The sequence below is a fragment of the Chelonoidis abingdonii genome, chromosome 7 (assembly GCF_003597395.2).
Source record: "Chelonoidis abingdonii isolate Lonesome George chromosome 7, CheloAbing_2.0, whole genome shotgun sequence".
Lineage (NCBI taxonomy): Eukaryota > Metazoa > Chordata > Testudines > Testudinidae > Chelonoidis > Chelonoidis abingdonii.
The window spans coordinates 2,103,375-2,123,701 of record NC_133775.1 but is presented as its reverse complement, the minus strand read 5'-3'; the positions used below and the strand labels follow the sequence as shown (position 1 = coordinate 2,123,701).

The 20,327-nt window shown below is 63.8% G+C and overlaps 2 protein-coding genes across 2 annotated transcripts in view; both read right to left on the bottom strand.

Moving 5' to 3' along the window:
- The window catches only part of IPO13 (importin 13), a 51,699-nt gene extending 50,725 nt beyond the window's left edge, over positions 1 to 974 (bottom strand). Inside the window, exon 1 of the mRNA XM_075068260.1 lies at positions 933 to 974. Within this exon, the coding sequence (XP_074924361.1) occupies positions 933 to 959 (27 nt within the window). The 5' untranslated portion in view covers positions 960 to 974. The remainder of the gene's footprint in view (positions 1 to 932) is intronic.
- Positions 975 to 8,298: 7,324 nt separating this feature from the next.
- Positions 8,299 to 20,327, bottom strand: part of LOC116831024 (artemin) — a 13,814-nt gene continuing 1,785 nt past the window's right edge. Inside the window, exons 2-5 of the mRNA XM_075068259.1 lie at positions 18,952 to 19,054; positions 9,783 to 9,850; positions 9,326 to 9,515; positions 8,299 to 8,818 (exon numbers count right to left, since the gene is read on the bottom strand). Coding sequence (XP_074924360.1) covers positions 8,394 to 8,818; positions 9,326 to 9,515; positions 9,783 to 9,850; positions 18,952 to 19,054 — 786 coding nt within the window. The 3' untranslated portion in view covers positions 8,299 to 8,393. The remainder of the gene's footprint in view (positions 8,819 to 9,325; positions 9,516 to 9,782; positions 9,851 to 18,951; positions 19,055 to 20,327) is intronic.

The following is a 20,327-nucleotide window of genomic DNA, read 5'->3' as shown; positions in this document are numbered from 1 at the left end:
TGGCTGGTGGCAGCGCCATAAGATCCAAGCTGGTAATTAAGCTTGGAGGTTTCATGCAGGCACCCACATTTTGGACTCGAAGGTTCAGAATTGGGAATTATGCTTTATGACACCACCACTGGGGATTTTTAAGAGCAGGTTAGATAAACACCTGTCAGGGATGGTCTAGATAATACTTAGTCCTGCTATGAGTGCAGGGGACTGGACTAGAAGACCTCTCGAGGTCTCTTCCAGGCCTACAATTCTATGATTATACATACAAGTCTGCTCATCTGACCCCTCTGTAGGCACGGGAGTGGCAGGCTACCAAAGTTGTTTTCTTGATAGCCTACTGGGCTGCTGCATAACGAACAGACCATTACCACACCCACATACTATCAACAGGCATGATAGAAGTGTGAATTATTATTACCCACCACCCCTAGAATGGCATGAAACCAGTAACACGGGAGCAGGGTTTGCGGCACATGGATCACCCAGTTAGCCACAAAACCTATTCTCTCATCCCCCGCCCCGCAAAATAAATAAAAAAATCAGAAGACCGGGTGGGAACTGCTATTGCAGGAGGTGGTGAAAGTAACTAGTCCATGGCCCCTTGGCCTATTTGCAGGAAATGCTGGGAGCCTCCCTGGGAGGATCGTCAGTCAAAATACACACCAATGTCATGAGCAAGTGGGCACTGCTGCTCCACGGGGCAGAAGAGAAGAGGAGCATTCTGCTTAAAGAGTTGCTGGGGTGCGGGGAGAGGAGTGGTGCTCGTGCCAGTGGCTAGAGCAGAGGACTGAGAGCCAGAACTCCTGGGAGGAGTTTTTGTTTTGTTGAGTTTGGGGTTTGGAGAGAGAAATTAAAGTTTAAATAACTTCAATCTCTCAGCAAAACACTAGACACCCAAATTCTACTGCTAGCTTTGCCACTGACCTCGGGCATGCTACTTGACTGCTCTGGGACTGGATCTCCATTCTTCTTCTCTGTGAAATGGGGAGAATGCTCCTGACCTACTTCACAGGTTGTGCTATGAGGTTCTCTCAAATCCTCTCACCACAGCAGCTCCCCAGGGCAGATCAGCCGCACGCCAACCAACCCTGCTCAGAAAACGGTGACATCTTTAAAAGACACCTGACCAGTGTCTGCATTCCAGTTTCCATCACTGTGATTACAATTAGTGCAGCACCAGCAGGGAATTCTGGGCACCAATTTCCTAGCAGAGACGAGGCCTTAGGGAGCCTCAGAGATGTGCACTGGAAGGATGGAGATGCTGAATCTTTCACTGAAAGGGCCTCTCTCCAGAGCGTTATGACGACACCCCCCCGCTGTTGAAGGTTGGCTCCTGTAGTGTCATTTCACTGGCACTCCAGACAGCATCTGAATGTCCAATGTACAAAACAAGCAGGGGAAGAAACACACCTTCCAACCCTGTATGTCCATCAGCAAGGAAGGGCACAAGCCCACGTTCTTTGTTCCCTTTGCAGGTCACCTTTAAGGGTTGTCTCCAAAGAGGGCCCTAGGGTCTAAGGCTAACGGGGAACGGCAAAGTGAGGCAAACAGGCAGGAGCAAACCACCATGGCTGGGTAAAACCTGCTGACCTGCACCAGCTCTCATCACTGACCCCAACAGCAGCAAAAAACAAAGAAAAACCCATCCCCAGGGATGCCAGCCCTCATGGCAAGGCTCCTCCATGCTGCCTCAAACTGACAGGCAGTCACCTCCATGGGGAGCAGAATCCACAAGCAGCAACAGGCAGGCTGTGGATCACCCCTAGCATGCAGGCCAGTGCCCACTTGGCCTGTGCCAGGAGGAAGCCCAGGCCAAGCCCCAGCTGCCAATGGGGTAGGGTGATGCCCCAGGGCAGGGGGGCCCAGTTAGGATGTCCAGAGCAGTCACAGTGCTGGGACAGGGGGACACTGCTGGGCGATGGGTCAGGGCAGTTGCAGTGCTGGGGGAGCAGGGGTAATGAGACCCCCGGGCCAGGGTGCCCAGGGCAGAGCTTGGGGTGGGGGTTGGGGGTCACAGCACAGGGAGGAAAGGTGGCAGGGGGAGTGATGTGCAGGGATGGGAGGGCCTAGCTGGGGTGCCAGTGCAGAGCCAGCCCAGGGCAGTCACAGCTCTGGGGGCGAGTGGTGAGGTTTGGGAGGGGCCCAGCTGGGTGCCTGAGGCAGATACAGCACTGGGGGGAGGCCGGGGAGCCAGATGATCAGGGCAGAGTCAGCCCCACCAGACACAGTGCTGGGGGGAGGGAGGGCCATCGGGGTGGGGAAGCCAGGTTCCCGGGCACACACAGCAAACGGGGGGGGCGGGGTATTACCGGGGGCGGGGGCAGCCAGGTTCCGGGCAGACACAGGCGCCGGGGAGGTGGGCATGGGCGAATACCGGGGGGGGGGGCAGCTAGGATTCCCGGGGGCCAGAACAGCCCGGGAGGGGGTCGGACCAGGGGGGCAGTACGGCGACCTGGTGGGGGGGCCAGCCAGTTCCGGGCAGAACACCATGCAGTGTTGGGGGGCGGGCAGCTGATACCGAGGGGTGGGGGGCAGCCATCGGTTATCCCGGTGGGCAGACCACAGCGCAGGGGGGGGCAGGAACGATGGTGGGGGCAGCCCAGGTTTCCCTGGGGCAGACACAGCCGCGGGGAGGTGGTCTCCGGTACCGGGGTGGGGGCGGGGCAGGAGATACCGGGGGGGGCAGCCAGGTTCCCGGGCCAAGACTACAGCGCCGGGGGGTGGTCGGTACGGGGGGAGGGACGATACCGGGGGGTGAGGCAGCAGTTCCCGGGCGAGCAGACACAAGGCACCGGGGAGGGGATCTATGGTACGGGTGGGGGCAGGGCGATACCGGGCCAGACACGAGCGCGGGGGAGGGGCGTCGGTACCGGGGGGCAGGGCGATACTCTGGGGGGGGCGGCGCCAGGTTTCCCGGGCAGACACAGCGCATGGAGGGCGGCAGGACGATACCGGGGGCAGCCAGGTTACCCGGGGCAGACACAGCGCTGGGAAGGGGGTCAGGTACGGGGGGTTGCAGGCGATACCGGGGGCAGGACGATACCGGCGGGGTGGCGAGCCAGGTTTCACCGGGGCGACACAGCACCGGGGAAGGGTCGTACCAGGGGGGGCGGTGGCGATACCGGGGCAGACACAGCGCGGGGGAGGGGCGTCGGTACCGGGGGGTGGCAGGACGATACATGGGGGGGCAAGCAGTATCCGGGGCAGACACAGCGCGGGGGGGGAGCAGGAAGATACCGGGGGGGGGGCAGCCAGGTTCCCCGGTGGAGACACAGCGCGGGAAGGGGTCGGTACCGGGGGGGGCAGGGCGATTAACCGGGGGGGGGCAGGACGATCCGCGGTGCAGGTCGGGGGGGTCACCGGGGAACCCAGCACCGGGAGGGGGTCGGTACCGGGGCAGGGAGCGATACCGGGCGAGACAACAGCGCGGGGAGGGGTCGGGTACCAGGGGGGGCCAGGACATACCTGGGGGCGGGGGCAGCCAGTTTCCCGTGGGCAGACACAGCGCTGGAAGGGGGTCGGTACCGGGGGGGCGAGGGCGATCAACCGGGCAACACAGCGCGGTGGAGGGGGTCTGTACCGGGGGGGGCAGGACAAACCGGGGGGGGGCAGCCAGGTTCCCGGGGCAGACCACACGCTGGGAAAGGGGGTCGGTAACCGTGGGGCAGGGCGATCACCGGGGGAGGGGCAGGACATTTAACGGGGGGGGCAGCTCAGGTTCCCGGGCAGACAAGCACCGGGGAGGGGGTCGGTACCGGGGGGGCGGGCGATACCGGGGCAGACTACAGCGCGGGGGAGTGGGTCGGTACGGGGGGGCATGGGCGATACCTGGGCGGGGGCAGCCGAGATTCCCGGGGGCAGAACACAGCGCGGGGGGGGGGCAGGACGCGATGACGGGGGGGGCAGCCAGGTTCCGGGGCAGACCACAAGCGCTGGAAGGGGGTCGGTAACCGGGGGGGCAGGGCGAATACCGGAGGGGGCCAGGACGAATAGGGGGGGCAGCCAGGATTCCCGGGCAGAACCAGCACCGGGGAGGGGTCGCGTACCGGGGGGGGCAGGGCGATACCGGGGCAGACACAGCGCGGGTGGAGGGGGGTCGGTACCGGGGGGGCAGGCGCGATTTTACCCCCCTGGGGGGGGGGCAGCGGCATTTACCCGGGGCAGACCACAGCGCAGGGGGGGGGCAGGACGATACCGGGCGAGGGGGGCCAGCAGGTTCCGCCGGGGCAGACACCATGCCGCTGGGAAAGGGGGACGTACCTGGGGAGGGGCGGGCGATACGCGGGGGGGCAGGACGATACCGGGGGGCAGCACCAGGGTTCCGGGCAGACACGAGCACCGGGCGAGGGGGTCGGGTACCGGGGGGGGCAGGGCGGCATACCGGGGCAGACACAGCGCGGCGAGCATGGGACGGGCGGGGCGGATAAGGCCAAGGAGATAAGTGGAAGGCGGGCAGCCCAAAGTATCCCGGGGCAGACACATGCGCTGGGGGGAGGCAGAGGGGCGTGGGCCACCAGAGGGGGCAAAAAGCCGGAAGTGGGGGCAGGACGATACGCGGGGGGGTGACAAGCCAGGTTCCGCGGGCAGACGACAGCGCGGGGGGGCGATTGCGGGGGGGCAGCCCGCCCAACCTGCCTCCACGAGTTCACCGTGAACGAAGTCAGGCAGCTGCGCCCCGCCGGCGCCCTTACGCCCATCACTGGGGAGAGGGGATATCGCTGGGCTGCGCTGCGCCTCAGCGGCCACGGGCCGGGCGTGGCGGGGGCGGAGCGCCATGGGCGTTCTTGGGCGCCAGCGGGTGTCGGGGTCTGTCCCGCCGTGCCTCGGCCCGGCCCGCCCGCCGGCTCGGCTCGGCTGGCGCGCTGGGGGCGTGCGGGTCCGAGGCCTTTGCGGGCGCGCCGCTCCGCGCCCGCTTGCTGCCCTGGCTGTGGACAGCGGGGCAGGGCCAGGCGGGAGGCCTCGCCGGGCGGGGTCTGCCCGCCGCGCTGCCTGGGCCGGGCCCGGGACTCGGACCGCCCGCTCCTACCGCTCCGCCGGCTGGCTGCCGCGGCTCGGCCCGCTCTTCGCTCTCGCCGCCGCCCGCCGCCTCCAGCCCCCGGTCGGCCACCCTCCCCGCAGGCGCAGCCCGGGACGACCCGCAAATTCAGGACCCCGAGGGCGCGATGCACCCTGGGAGTTAGTTTCCCGACCGCTGTCGCCCCCTGCGCGCCAGCGTGAAGCGGCTTTCCGGCGGGGCACCCGCCCTCTGCAGCCCAAGCGCCGGGCGTCCACTCGGTGGGGGTTACATGGGGAGTATCACGGGCAGAGCTGTCTGGGAATACATGGGGCGGAGGGGTCTGGGGGCCTGTGCTTGGGGGACAATGGGTTGTCACTTGGGGCTGTGCTGGGATACCTGGGGCAAGGGGGTCACTGAAGGACTGTGCTGGGTGTATATGGGGTATGGGTCACTGGCCAGCCTGCTGGCTTTCATGGGATGATCGTTACATGTTCCTGAGGGCAAGGTAGGACCCCCTGTGTCTGCCCCCTACACACACGGGGAACGTGTCCCTGACCCCATCAGTCACTGGTGGAGTCACTGGTGGAGTCATGCCCAGCAGCATGGGTCTGTGACAGCGGTTGCCATTTTCCATAGAAATGCCACTCTATTCAGGAATGCTGCTGAGCTCTTGGCCTGCCACCTATCCAGGGGCAGACAGTTCCACAGGGGAATTAGTCAGTCCCACTCCCTGGTCATCCTGTGTCTGTACAGCGCATTTCTCTTTTGCAAGGCCCTGGCAGAGCTGCCTGGAGCCCCACCCTTCAGCATGGCCTGGCACCTGGTCTCTCTGGCCAGATCAGGAGTAGGCAACCTATGGCATGTGAGCCAAAGGCAGCATGCAAGCTGATTTTCAGTGGCACTCACACTGCCCGGGTCTTGGCCACCGGTCTGCGGAGCTATACATTTTAATTTAATTTTAAACGAAGCTGCTTAAACATTTTTAAACCTTATTTGCTTTACATACAACAATAGTTTAGTGATATATTATAGACTTAGAGAAAGAGACCTTCTAAAAACGTTAACATGTATTGCTGGCACGCAAAACCTTAAATCAAGAGTGACTAAATGAAGACTCGTCCCAGCGCTTCACAAAGGCTGCCAAGCCCTGGGCCAGACAGTAGCAGCTGCTTTCAGTGCCTCTGCCAGAGCCCTCTTTTCCCCCCACATAAGCACCATGGCTGAATTGCATTTGACTCCAAAGCTGGTGCAGGGCCTGGCTGGGTTACCTGCTACCTGCCCAACTCTGGCTCCCCATCTGCAGGGCCCAGAGCTCCCAGTGTGGGTGGGGACATGGCAACTGCAGTGGGGCTGTAGCTGCCTTCATGAGGAAATACCCATGTGACATCCCCATCCCCCATTGGCTGGAGAGGGCCAGGGCCCAGTGCAGAGAGGAGAGGAGGGACAGCCCCAGCTGTTGCCCCTGGGCAGAGCAGAAGGGGGGAGTTCCCATGCTGGGGTGGGCAGGGGTCACACAGAGGGGACAGGTGCATCCCAGAGGCAGGAGGGCCTGGGGACTGCACCGGGGATGGGGGAGCTCCCGAGGAGGTATGGCTTGAAATGAGGTCATAGCCCAGGGGCAGACTCATTACACTGCAGGAGCATGGGAGATGGGGCAGCAGTGTGGGGCAGGGTGGCAGCCTCCTTTGTCCCCCCCAGGCACAGACTCAGTTACATGGTCCATCACTTTATTGCTACAAAAAAATACAACTGTACAAAAATAGAGTTTATCCAACTTTACAAATGCAAATACGGGTCAGAATAATATAAAAGGGGGTGGGGGGCATCGCTGCTGGCCACAGGCCCAGGCCTTCATAGCAGCAGCAGCTTTACAGCAACAGCCTCCCCCCAGCCCTGCCCCACGTCCGGCCCAATGTCATAAATAGGAGCCGCCGCTCGAGACCAATAAATAAATAACTTAGAGTAATAAATAGTCAGTGCCCTGCCGGCCCAGCTCCCCTGCATGGGCACCAGCACTGGGCAGCCGACATTGCTCCCCATGGGAGCAGACACAGGCTGCCCAGCCCCACAGCAGGGGGTGCCCGTGCGTGGCTGTGGCCTCTGCCCTAGGCTGGGTCCCTGCCACGTGCACCCCCGGGCTGGCAACTGCTCCTCTGCCAGCAGCCCTCAGGCCCCCAGCACTTTCCTCTGCTGCAGCCACTCTGCTCCCCAATGGGCCCCCAAGGACAGCTCCCTGCCCCCCACCCCCAGCTGCCCTCCCAAGGGGCCGGGGATGTTTTCCAGAGGGACGGGATGGGACGCCAGGCCTGCCTGGTTTCTAGCGCCCCGCACCTCCTTTGCTGGGCTGGATGCTCAGCTCCAGCTTCCCCCAGCAGGCGAGAGGAGGTGGGGAGCATCTGGGAGGCCCCCGCGCCCCTTCGCTCCCACAGCACTGGCAGCTCTTCCCCCAGAAATACATGGGGCTAAAAACTCCCCCCCGGGAGTGGGGCGGGGGTCCTGAGTTTAAATCCCAGGGAAAGGGACCAGGCCACAAGCAGCTAGGAAGGGTGCACCCCAAAGCACAATGAGGGGTCTGTCCCTTTATGGGGCTCAGAGGTCAGCACAGCCTCTCACACTGCCCCAGCCCGGGCCCTGGGGCCAGCTGCCTCCATGCACTCTGCGGCTGGGCTAGCGCCAGCTGGAGCCAGGGGACAGTGTCCTGCAGGGTCACGCATCCCCCAGGGCTTGGGACCAAGCAGGGAACCCATGCGGCCAAGGGCCTACCCTGGCAGCTCTGCCCCTGGTGCTAGGGGGTGCAGCTGGGCCAGGAGAGTGCGCACAGCGGCTGCCTGGTTCTCACACATCAGACTCTGCAACAGATGCGCTCAGGTTCCCAGCCACCAGCCTGGGCAGTGGGGGGCCCCGGAAGCCCGTTGTTGAGCTGGGACTGGAGTGGACGCCAGCCCTGCAGCTGGCACTCCAGGGAGGGTTGGGCAGGCCATGCCAGGCAGACTAGGATGGCTGTTTGGCCTGGAGCGGACAGCTCAGAGGCTGCTGAGTGAACATGGCAGAGCAGTGAGCAGAGCCCAGCTGGCAGGCTCCCTGCCAATGCTCGGCAAACTCCTGGGTGCAGGTGGCCAGTGACTGTGGAGGGAGGGCGGTGTTCAGCCCAAGCAACGAGACTCGCCCTGCTGCCACCAGCCCCACACTGGGGGTCCCGCTGCTGCCCGGTCTCAGCAGACAGGACTCCTCTCCAAGCGCCCAGGGCAGGGCGAACTCTCGTCTCCCCACTGAGCTGCTCCTCTGGGAGGTTTGGCACCACTGCAGCCTTCGCATATCCCCACGTGCCATGGGGACCCGAGTCTGGGCAGCGCCAGGCAGGCAGTGCCATGAGCTTAGAGTGGGCAGCAAGCCTGCAGCCCAGTCAGCCGATGCATTTGCACTCAGCCGCAGAGAGCTTCTCCACCGTCTGCCAGATGTTTTGCACATTCATGAAGGAGACGGCTTCGTAGCGGGTGGGCCGGCAGCAGGGATGGCTGGCCACGTGGCCCGGAGGGCCCGGCTTGATGGCCTTCTCCTGCAGCAGGGTGGCCAGCGTCAGGTCATAGTTGCTACGGCTGCGGTGGCAGGACCCGCTGCAGTACTTGAAGGGCACAATCTCATCCGAGTCAAAGCCTAACCCCAGGTCGCGCACCTTCACCATCAGCCTGCGGACAGTGCAGTTGGGGCCGTCCCTGCGCCGGCCTGATTTCTTGCCTTTGGCGGGGCCCAGGGGCGAGCGTTCAGCCCGGAGCAGCAGGTCCTTGGCCAGCTCCCCCTCCCCGGGCCCCGCTGCTGTCACGTTGTCCCCTGGGAACACAGGGTATTCAGCCAGAGTACGTGCCCCCCACTCCTTACTGTCCCCAGAAGGGCTGTCTGATGCCAGCGGGACCTGTAGCATGGGGAGCACCCACCTGCCCACGTACACAGCCAGGGCTCAGAGCGGGCAGGTAGATGTCAAGTGGCTCCCATGGCCAGGACTCAGTCCTAGCGACAGCCTGGGGTCAGGTCCCACTGCCCTGGGCTCCACCCATCCCCTCCTGGGGTGGCCAAGGGCCCTTTGGGAGGCACACTCCTGCCTCAGCTCTGGGGCTCAGGGTCACCAGGAGCCTGCTCCCTCCCAGTAGCCCTGCTGCCTCAGGCCCCGAGCGGTGCTGGGGCCCATGGGGCTCTCTGTTCCCGGAGCGTGAGGCATGACACAGGGCACGAGGGGCCTGCCCTGCCCTGAGCAATACTGACCCCAGGCCCCCTCTAGTGCCTGGCCCTACCCCTGCCCCATGCCCTCCCGCTCACCCCTCCTCCCACACCCACACCTACCGGAGAGGTGGCTCCAGGCTGCAGTGAGCGGTGCCTCCAGGCTGTCCTCTGCTCCAGGGCTGGCAGTGCCCATGCCGCCCGCAGTGGGTGCAGCCTCCAGGGTCGTGTTGCGGTGCCAGGTGTGCGGGGTTCCCTTGGCCACACCGCTCAGCAGTGACAGGATGGCAAGGGCACCCCACAGCGCCCCCTCCTGGAACACAGCACAGACTTAGCATGGCAGCAACGCACACAGGGTGCGGGCCGGGGGCATGGGGCGCTCCATGCGGCGGCCCCAAAGGCAGGGCTTCCAGTCCGCCCAGAAGAGGACCAGAGCTGGGGGCAGGGGCAGGAGAGGGCAGGCCAGGGGAGGGGGGCAGGTCCCACAGGGGAAAGCCAAACGAGCCAGGCTGCATAGCCCTCGCCTGCGCCCTGCTGCCCCCAGCCCTCTGTGCGTTGCTTCCCGGGGGGCTGCACTCACCCTGGGCCTTTGGCACAGAATCCTCGTGGGGGGGGAGGCCGGCCCCCCCGCTGGCTGCTCCATCCTGTCTGCAAACACAAAGATGGGGGTGAGTGTGAACGCCCCTAAGCTGGGGATGCCAGGGAAGGAAACCCACCCACAGGGCTTCTCCACCCATTCCACCCGGCCAACCATGCCCTGCCCTGGACATATGGCGCCTTCACCCCTCAGCCCCACATGCCTGGCCCCTGCCTCGCTCCGGACAGGCAGCGTTCCCCGGGGGGGGGGCTGGACTAACATAGGGTGCGGGGGGTCAGGACACAGCTCCCTCCAGCCTGTTAGTAAACATAGCCCCATACCCCCCACCCACAACATCAACCTTCCCCTCACTGCCCTCCACCCCAACACTGACCCCCCCCCATACAGCCCTCCAACCCCCAATACCCCCCTCATGGGTCCCTGGGGCTGTAACTAGCAGCTGGCCAGCCCATGGGCTCCCAACAGGGGTTAGTGCCAGTGCTCTGGCCTGGGCCCTCTTCCCAGGGCCCTGGGAACGTGGCTTCCCCTGACTGGCACAGGCTGGGCTGCCAGGGTCACCCTGACAGGAGATCAGGGTACTGGGGGTGCTGTTCCCAGGGCCCTTCCCTGGGAACCTTTTCCTTGCTCAGGGTGGGACCCGAGCTCAGAGATCCATTAGCGCTGTGGTTCCTAGGTGCCAGAGTATGCCCAGCTCTGCCAGTCTCATGTCCACAGCCCTGCACCCAGCTGCTGTGACCCACATGAGAGGAGGAGCCGTGCCCAGTGGTGGAGGCAGGGAAGCTGGGGTGCCAGGGTTCGGGCAGCTGGACCATGGGAGTGGCAGGGGGTGCAGAGCCCTGCAATGACCCTCCCTCTCCAGGGAAGCCCCACAGGCAGGGGACCCACCATGCTGCCAGAGCCAGTGTGAGCACGGCTCCTTGGGGGGAGGGCTGCAGGGCCATGGGTGGCTTCCCACCCACCCCCTCTGATCGGGCTGGAGTGGGGACACAGGCCCCAGGGCTGTCCACGGGCAGCATGGACTGGCAGAGAGCCTCCAGCTGTGGGTGCTGCAGGCAGGCGGGGGGCACCATGTGACCAGCCAGCCCAGGACAATCCTGCCAGCCTTGCTCGGGCCCAGCAGCCCCTGCTGTCTGAACCTAGCCTGCTGCGCCTCCCAGGAACCGCCTGCCTGCCCTGCCCGCTATGGGGCCAGCTGGGCAGGCGCAGGAGGCTCTGCTCTGCCACAAAGGCAGAGGGGACCAGCCCCAGGCCTCTTTCCCATGTGGAGTACACGAATCCTGCAGCCAAGGCAAGATCTGCAGCCAGAAGGCACCATGTCCCCGTCCCCATAATCTCTGGGCAGGAGCAGGCTGGGCCAGAGCATGGGAGCCGCTCCCTGAGCCTAGGGGGAATAGGGGTGTCCCAGAGCCCACCAGCTCCTCTGGGTAGCCCTGGGAGGTGCCTGGGCAGCTGGAGGTGCCCCTAGCCCCAGGCTCTAGTGGCTCAGTTCGAAGGCAGAATTTCAGGGGGTGGGTGCAAGGTCCAGCTCTGCTCCTAGCCCCCCAGGGATGGGACGGGGGGCTTGTCTGTGCCCAGAGCACTGGTCACTGGGGAACCACAACCCCACCCCCAGGGGAAGCCCCCCCCCCTTGCCTTCACACCAGCACCAGGGGAGGGAGGGAGTCAGGATGGAGCAGCCTGGGCCCCTCCTGCACAGCATGTTTCTGGCAGGCTCATAGCTCAGTCAAGAGGGCTTAACTCCTCACTAGCATAACTGAGGTCCTCCTCCATAGGAATGGCCAGGCCTTCTCTGAATCTGGTGGCCCTCTGGAATCTAGTGGCAGTGAGTTCCACGGGCTAATCCGGTGCTTCCCCTAGTCCTGCCCATCTCTCCTGGCCTTTGACCCAGGTCAGTGCCACGCCCTGAGCCCCTCCTTCCCCTAGTCTTGCTGTGCTTTGGAGATGCCAGGAGCAGAACAGGGGAGCCCAGGGAAGGTGCCTGAGCACATTTAGCACACTCAGCCGATGGGCACCAAGTCCCTGAGCAAGCCAAGCCAAACCCAGTAACAAGCTACCCAGCAGCACTCCCTGCACAGAACATGGCCCAGCACCGGATGGTGCCTTCTGCCAGGGCAGCTGGATTCCCGCATCCCTTCGGGGCGGAGCAGATCTCCTGGTCATAGACCCATGCTGCATGTGGCGCCTGGCCCTGCCCCTGGGCTGCAACCAGGGCGGGCGCTTTCATTTAGGCGATATTAGGGCGCCAGCATTATGGGGGGGCGGCATTTTGCCGGGGGGCAGCAGGCGGCTCCGGTGGAGCTGCCGCAGTCGTACCTGCAGAGGGTCTACTGGTCCCGCGGCTCCGGTGGACCTGCCGCAGAAATGCCTGCGGCAGCTCCACCAGAGCCGTGAGACCCGCATGCGGGGCAGCGAAATGGCCCGGCGCCTAGGGCGCCAGAAACCCTGGCGCCGGTCCTGGCTGCAACCCACACACACACCCCTCTCTGCCCAGCTCCGCCTGTTCCTGCTCTGTGCCTGGGAGAAGCAGGAGAAATGGCTGTTGCTGGCCACTCGAGCAGCCGGCTAGGTGCAGTGAGTATTAACTGGCCATCCCCAGGGACCCGCACTGGATCACCCACAATGCATCACAACCGGGGGCTTGTGCATGGCTGCGAATCGGGTCTCATCGCCCCTGCCTGGCCATGGCAGGACTCAGGCTGGCCTGCATTTGCAGACTGATGGCTGGTGAGGGATGGGCACCACAGGAGAAAGGGGACCATCAAGGCAGCCCCACGAGCAGGATGCAGGGCATGGGTAGAGGGATACGCCCCGTAACCCCAAGCCCAGCACCTGCAGCCCTGGCCTGGCCTCTGCCCTGACGGGAGAAAGAGGAGAAGTCAGGCCCAGCCCCCTGCGCCCACACACAGCAGCCAGGCAGGCATGTGGCCCACTGCCAGCAGATCCACAGAGCAGAAAGCCAGCCAGGTACTTACACAAGTGCCCTGGCTCTCAGCACATAGGCAGCTTGTCACATCCAACAGGAAAGCTTCGTTACCTGGGGGCTGCAGCTGCTCCCCACTCCACCCATGGCAGGCCTCAGGTCAGTGGAGACGGGCAGTGCCCTCTTTACCTGCCCTGCCCAGAGCTAACCCCTCCCCAGTGGCTGAGCTGCCTTCCCATGGTCCACCCGGCTTGGCCTGCATCCCCAGCCCCGGAGCTGCGGGAAGGCACAGCGGTGCTGGCAGCAGAGCCGTGGCTGGCGCTTGGCCAAGGGAATCCACAAGGGCCTTTGGCGACCCCCTGGGTGGTGACTGCTCCCTCCCCAGCCCAGCAACTGTCCTGGGCCAGCCAGAGCAGTTCAGACCCTCTGAGCAGCGTGTGGAAAGCCACATGCCGTCCCTGTGACTTTCCTGGCCCCAGGCAGCCCAGACCAACGCCTGGACTCGGCCCTTGCCCCCGTTTGTAACCCACTGGGCCAAGGCACTGCAGCTGCGCAGGAGAAAGGGGCGAGCTCCCTCTGGGACAGAGCTGGAGATGCCAGCCTGAGAGAAGAGGGCCTGGGCCAGGGCTTTGCAATGGATACCTAACCCATGTGCCAGCCCTGCTCCGAGGCCCAGTGTGGAGCAAGTGCTGTGGGCAGTCACCTCCGGCTGGGCTCCTCCGAAGCCTCAGGGGAGACAGGGCCCGGCAACATCCCCTCTGGCTGTGGGGCCAGTGCTGCTAGAGATGCCAGCAGGGTCTCTGCCCAGCTGCAGCTGGTCCTGGGGGTGGTTGGGAGCCTCCTCGCGTGGGGATCTGGGCGCCACCGGCCCTGCCAGGTTGGTCCCGCTCCGGTATCCCACGGCTAGCTCAGCTGCAATTCTCCACTAGCCCTGTGGGTGGCAGCACAAACCCAGCCTGTGCCAGCCCTTCACCCTTGTCACTCTCAATCCGGAGAGAATCCCCCCTTCCCCACCTCTTCCCACGCCCCCGGGGGCCAGCCAGCCCCACATGGTCACCTCCAATCCCACACTAACTGGCCAGCACCTCACAGGCAGGAGGATCTGCACGGGCCAAGGGGCACCCAGCGACCCCAAGTGCTGGCAGACATGAGCCTCCCGGGTCACCCCCCTCAATGCAGCGAAGGGGATTCTGGCCCTAGCCTGACCCGAGGGGGATGGGCGGGTCGGGTAGGGAGGCGAACGGGCAGTCTGTCACCTGGCAGGGTGCCGACATGCTGCCCACGCCTCAGCCCGCATGGCTGCCTTGCCAGATGCAGCAGAGGCTGAGCTCAGAGCCCAGCTCTGCTGGAAAGAGCGATTCCACCCCTACCAGCTGTCAGGGCGCTGTGAGCAGCAGAGGGGGCCGCCGGTTCCCCGCAGGCCAGGCGTGCCCACCTGTGACAGACACTTGGGACAGAGCTCAGAGCAGGGCACTGTGCCCCGGCACTGCAGACACCCAGGGGCTGGGCGGACAGCTTCTGCCCCTCCAGGTGCAAACACAGGACAGACCCAAATCTGCTCCATCAAGAATGGCTCCCCCTGCCCCCCTTAGCTGTGCCCACACCCTCAGGGACTGGGATGGGGGCAGAGTCACACCTGGGGAAACACAAGGACACACAAACCCACAAGTCACCTGCCTCAGGTGCTGGCCCAGCCGTCTTCTCAACAGGCCTGTTAACTGCAGCCGCCGCCCTGGCCTCAATCACCAAGTCACAGGAGACCTGGGCTCTGCCGCTGGGCAACAGAGACAGGCAGGTCTGCAGGAAATACCTGTCCCAGGCGCCCACCCTGGTAGGCTTGGAGCTGTCCAGACCCACCCAGGGTCCACAACGGGGGACAGGACAAGGTCACGCCACCCCTTCAGCATGAAAGGGCAGCTGGTCCGGATATGGGATTCCCAGCCCCTCCTGCCACGGGAGCCAGCCCCAAAGCTTCTCCTCCAACAGCTCCTCAGCCTGTGGATTGGAACGTGCCACTCCCAGCCCCGGTTCACTGGGTCGACAGGCCCATGGAGAATAGCTCCCGTAGAGAGTCCCCTGCTGGTGGGGTGACAGAGCATGGCACAGCCGGCTCTGCTTGCCAACAGCAGGTTTTAGTGACTCAAGTGGGACATAACACAAAGGCAGGCAGCCGGGGGGCGACAGAAGGGAAAGGCTGGGGTGCCTGGAGCCTCTGTGGGAAGGAAGAACCCCTGCATGGTGTCCATGACTGGGAAGCTGCTCACAGCGGTGAGATCAAAGGATTAAGCCAGACAAGGTGCCTGGCAAAGCACAGGGAGAATGAGAGCACACGTGGCACTGTCACAGCTGCCAGCTCACAGCACTGCAGGCAGAACCCAGGCGTCTGGGCCACCAGCCCCACTGAGTGCAGAGGGCCAGGTGGGCAGTGCGGAAGGAGGCCAAGGGAACCAGGTGTCACAGGAGGGACCAGCAGAGGCAGAGCAGCCAGGACTGGAGGGCAGAGCTGGGGCGGCTGCAGCAGTCAGGCAGGCAGTGAGCAGAGCACAGACTTGCCCAGGGCAGCAGGGTCGGCGGGAGGGGCAGGAAGGCTGGGGAGGGAGGACAGGCCCCTTGAGGGCCGGAAAGCAAGTGCCACGCCTGGGGCGTGTGCTGGGCAGATGCAGCACAAGGAGGCAGGACAGCGGCGTTATGAGGGGACAGCATCCTCAAGCCTCAGGTACCCAGTACCCGCAGCGCCAGGAGAGCTGGGCGCTGGGCAGTCCATGCCAAGCTTTGGGCCCTGGAGAGCGGCTGCTCACATCAGGCTGGCTCCTACTCCCTTTGAAGCTACACCTGCAGGCTCCTGGCTCCTTTTCTCTCTGCCAGACCTGGCCATGGAGCCCAGCATTGCCGGAGACGCTGCCTGGGGGATTCCTGAGTAAGGCAGAGAGGCGCTGACCCAAAGCCTGCGGGGGTCACGCAGACCATGTGGCGTGCAGGCGGGGCACATTCAGACACAGCCCACGCCGGAGGAATGACGGAATCGGGCTGGTGGCTCATGCAGGAAGGCACGCCCCGGGAACGGACTAGGGGCGCTGGGCTGGGCCCAAGCCATGGCACTCCCTTGGGGCATGTCAGTGAGAACCCCACGTAACCCGCACCCTCTCTTTCCCGCTGCCCTGGGCTCCGCCAGGCTCCAGGGATGGACTGGTGAGTGCTTGGTGCAGAGGGGCTGGGGTACCCAGAGTCACGGGGAAGCCAAGGCCCCGGGGCCTGCTCTGCAGCTGTGGTGTGCTGGAGACACAGGGTGCATCCTGCTCACTAGCCCCAGGCTGCAGCAGGGCAGATTCAGGCTACAGACTCTTTGGGATGCACATCTGCCTGAAAGGACGCCCGGCCCCTGAAAATGAGTGTGCACCTCCCCGGCCCTCCCCCTTGGCCTGGTTGTGCTCTGCTGGCTGGAGATGGGGCCAGGGTGTGTGTGTGGGGGGAGTTCCATGGGTGGCAGCCCCCTGCCCACACACACACTGCCAGCCTCTGGCTAGTATGACCTCAATCTGCCTGCTGGGAGGGAGACACTGTTCTCCCCAGCCCCCAGCAGCCTCCAGGCTCTAAAGGGCAGTGCAGGGGGAGGGGGAGACCTGCTCCAGGAGCTCTGCTGGGGCAATCCCACCTAAGCTCTGGGGGAGCCAGGTGCATCCTGTTGGAGACCAGGGCTGCTGGGGGCCGTGGCTGTGACTCTAGCCCTCCCTGGGTCTCCTGGCTGTGGCAGAAAGAGGATTGTGGAGCTATCTTCCCAGTCCCCAGGTAGCTCCAGGGCCGCGCCTGCTACTGCTCAGAGCTAAGTAAAGCCAACACGCTTCTGGTCACCACCAATGCCACCCCAGGGCTCTGGAGAGCAGCAGCCGAACAGACCAGGGTCCAGGTAAGCTCAGCAGACAGCTGCGGGGGAGGGGAGAGCAGTGTTGAGCAGCAGCAGAGATGCTGGAGCTGGCTGCCGGCTCAGGCAGACCACGCTGCATCAAGCTCGGCAAGCGGGTGCTAGTTAGTAGGATTAGCTGAGTGTCTGCAGCAAATACACATTCATTAACTCTACCAGAACTCTGGAGAAACCGCCACCCCAAGCTTCTTGCATGCCCTTTGCCCTGACCCTCAGGGCTCTCCCCAGTCTTCACTGGGCCTAGACACCCATCGCAGACAGGGAAGGACAAATTGCCCAGGACTGACAGAGGGGGAGGCACTGGGCACTCCCAGCAGGTCCCTGCCAGTGACTGATTTCCACAGACCGCAAGGACAGGGTCCCTGGTCCCTCCTGCTGGAGTCGGGGGAGGAGAGGAAACCTTTGAGCCAGCTGGAGAATCGTCCCTGTAGACCAGAGGATGTTTACATCCTCTTCCCTCCCAGGGGCTACTGCCTCAGGACGCCTCATTCCCACACCAGGCACGGCTGGAAGAGCGACCTGGGGCTTCCCCTCCCCCCGGCCTCCGCAGGCAGTACGCTGCAGAAAGGGGCTGCAGAGCCGTGCGTTGCCCGGACAAGCCAGAGCTCCAGCTGCTGCTCCGGGAGAAACTTTCCAGAGGAAGGGAGGAGAGAGATTTATGTTTACGTTCCTACACAAACACTTCGAAATGTCAGTGTGAAGCCTTCCATGGGCTGGAAGCCGCCCAAGGGCCTGGTGTCCTGCTCACCTCACAGATAGACGCCCAACGCCTCCAGGACGGCTCACGCCAGCCTGCGGAGCTGCCTCTGCGGGGCCCAGCTCACCAGCTCCGTGGCTGAGATGGGAACCCAGCGCCCAGCCCATCCTCCTGTGTGGGGCCGACCCAACCGCAGCCTCGCACACCCCCCAAACCACAGCCAGAGCCCAGGGTGGCACCGAGCAGCACCAAGACGGCCACACTCCTGCAGCCCCAGGCTCTGCCCACAGCCAGAGCCCAAGGAGAAGCCTTGTGCTATCCTCACGCTCCAGCCAGGCCAGGGGAGCTGGCAGGTCAGGCTGGGTGTGAGTCAGGAGTGACTCCTGGGCGCTCGCTGGGGGTGGGGGTGGGGGCGCTCGCAGGAGTGGTGCCAGGGTTTTTGGCGCCCTAGGCACAGGGATGGCTTGCCAGTCCCACAGCTCCAGTGGACCTCCTGCAGGCGTTCCTGCGGAGGGTCCGCTGGTCCCGTGGCTCCAGTGGACCTCTCGCAGGCGTTCCTGCGGAGGGTCCACTGGTCCCGTGGATGCTCCACCAGAGCCGCGGGATCAGCGGACCCTCCGCAGGGACGCCGGAGCAGCCTGCTGCCCTCCCAAATCCCGGCGGTCGCCTAAATGGAAGCGCCGGCCCTGGGCACGAGGAGGCACATCCCCAGCGAGATACGTCCTGGCAGGTTTCCACAGCCCGGGGCACGTGCACAGGAACTCAACCATCAAGTGGCCGATGACAGAACTGCCAGGTCCCAGCCACCCATAGCTGAGGCATGAATCAACCCCTGGGAACCAGAACATGAGGCAGCATGGAGGCCCCCGTTCTGCCCCACGCTGCCCCCTTCCTCTCATCCCCGAATCCACCGGAGGGCTCTGGAGAGGGACACCAGCACTACCTCGGGGCCCAGAGGTGCTACATGGAGACACACCCGCCCCACAGATCCCAGGCCAGGGCACCTCCAGCCTGGCCTCTGCACCCACCCCTTGGGCAGGGGACAGAAGTGTCCTGCCAGAGGGGGTCCCAGCAGGGCTTAGCCCACCCGGCAGAGCCCCAGGCTGCCTGTAAGGCTAGGAAGGAGACGCTCTGCAGACCGGCGCGGTGGGGGGGAACAAGGCACTGTCCTAGGGAGCGGAGAAGGGAGGCCCCTGCCTGGAGCTAATCTGGGCAGCTGCCAGAGGCTAAACAGGGGATTAGCCCGCAGTGGCTCCGCTCAGCTGGGCCCAGCGTGTGGGGCCACGTGTGCCTTGACTGGGGGCAGCCCCAGAGTGACCCACCTCAGGGCCCCCCTCTCCTGCACACAGCCCAAGGCAGGCTGGACACAGCGACCCTACCCCAACCCCCCGGAGGCGCGACCCTACCCCCTCCCCGGCGGCGACTCTACCACCACAACTCCCGCCCCCTCCCCACTCCCGCGGCGTGACCCTACCACAACAACCCCACGTTTGCTGCCCGGGGAGGCCAGCTGCAGCTCGGGTCTCAGTCTAGGGAAACGGCTGCAGCGGACCCCGGCCCGCCCCCCCGGCCTGGGAAACCTCCGCCCCCAGCCCCCGGGCCCGGCTCCACTCACCGTGCGCGCCGGGAGCCTGCGGAACATGCTCCGGGGGTCGCGGCTGGGACGCGCCTCCCTCTGGCCCCGGGCACCGGTCCCTGGCGGGCATCGAGTCCGCTCCCTGCGGCCGCCAGAGGGACAAAATCACCGGGGTTCCCGACTCCGACCAGACCGACCGATGGACACCCCCGTCCCGGGACCGACAAACCGACCAGACCGACCCCCCCATCCCGGGACCGACCGACCCCCCGGACAGACGGACCGACCCCCCCATCCGGGGACAGACCGACCCCCCTGTCCCGGGCCGCTGCGCTACCGACCTGGACGTAAGATAAACATCTAAGATTGCGAAACCAAACACTAAGATATGATAACGCCCCGTAGCACAGGCTCGGTTTCAATCCCCGTATCTAAACCGTAAGCAACACGTGAGACAAAGACAGCGCACACACCTTCTGACGCAAGGATTCACAATACAAATTGCATCCTGAAGCCATTCCCAAGGGTCACCATGCAAAAAAACGCGCCACACCACACACCAACACATACACACACCAGGGGACAACAACATGGAACGCCCGCCGAAATCACGCAGAACAATAGACACGAGTATAACTACCACTCGTAAGTCACAACTACAACTCTAGTCAAAACTTATACCTGTAAGGAGATGTACAACAAAAAAATGGGCAGTGATCACGTCAAATCTGAACAATACTATCATCAAAAAAAAACGCATTACACAGAAAAAGAAAGTAAAGCATTTTCAGGAAAAACAATCCCAATCCTCCCTGACCAAACCTCGTAAAGATACCTACTCCCGCTAAAAACATTAATGAATGAAACCACGAAACACCCTGAACACCGCAAAAACCAACATCCACTTGAAATGCCTGAGCATTCTTCCCGGAACTCACCAAGATCTACAAATTTATTTGTAAAAGAACTAGTAGAAACACTGACCTTGAATGCGTGCAAAGACCGATCAATGCCTGGCACCTTAGTCCTCGCAAAGGCCAACAGGCCAAGTGGCATACATTATATATCCCTGAATCCACATTGGACCTCTGGAAAAACATTTACTTGCTCCCTCATAATGTACCCCAGCACGTGGGTAAGACACAGACAAGACACAACCCCACTCCACCAGCATCCCCCCAGCTACCACCACAGGGACGACAACGATACGACTACCCAGCAAGGACACACCAAAATCGACCCCTCCCCCAGCCCGCCAGCTGCAGACAACAACCGAACATCCCTCAGCCAAAGGACACGACAGACACTCACCCCCGCCACGGGACAACACATGATAAACAAAGGAGCGTGACCCCTCATCACACACACCCCGCAGGAGAACCGACCGACAAACGAGAAATCCCCAGACGACACCC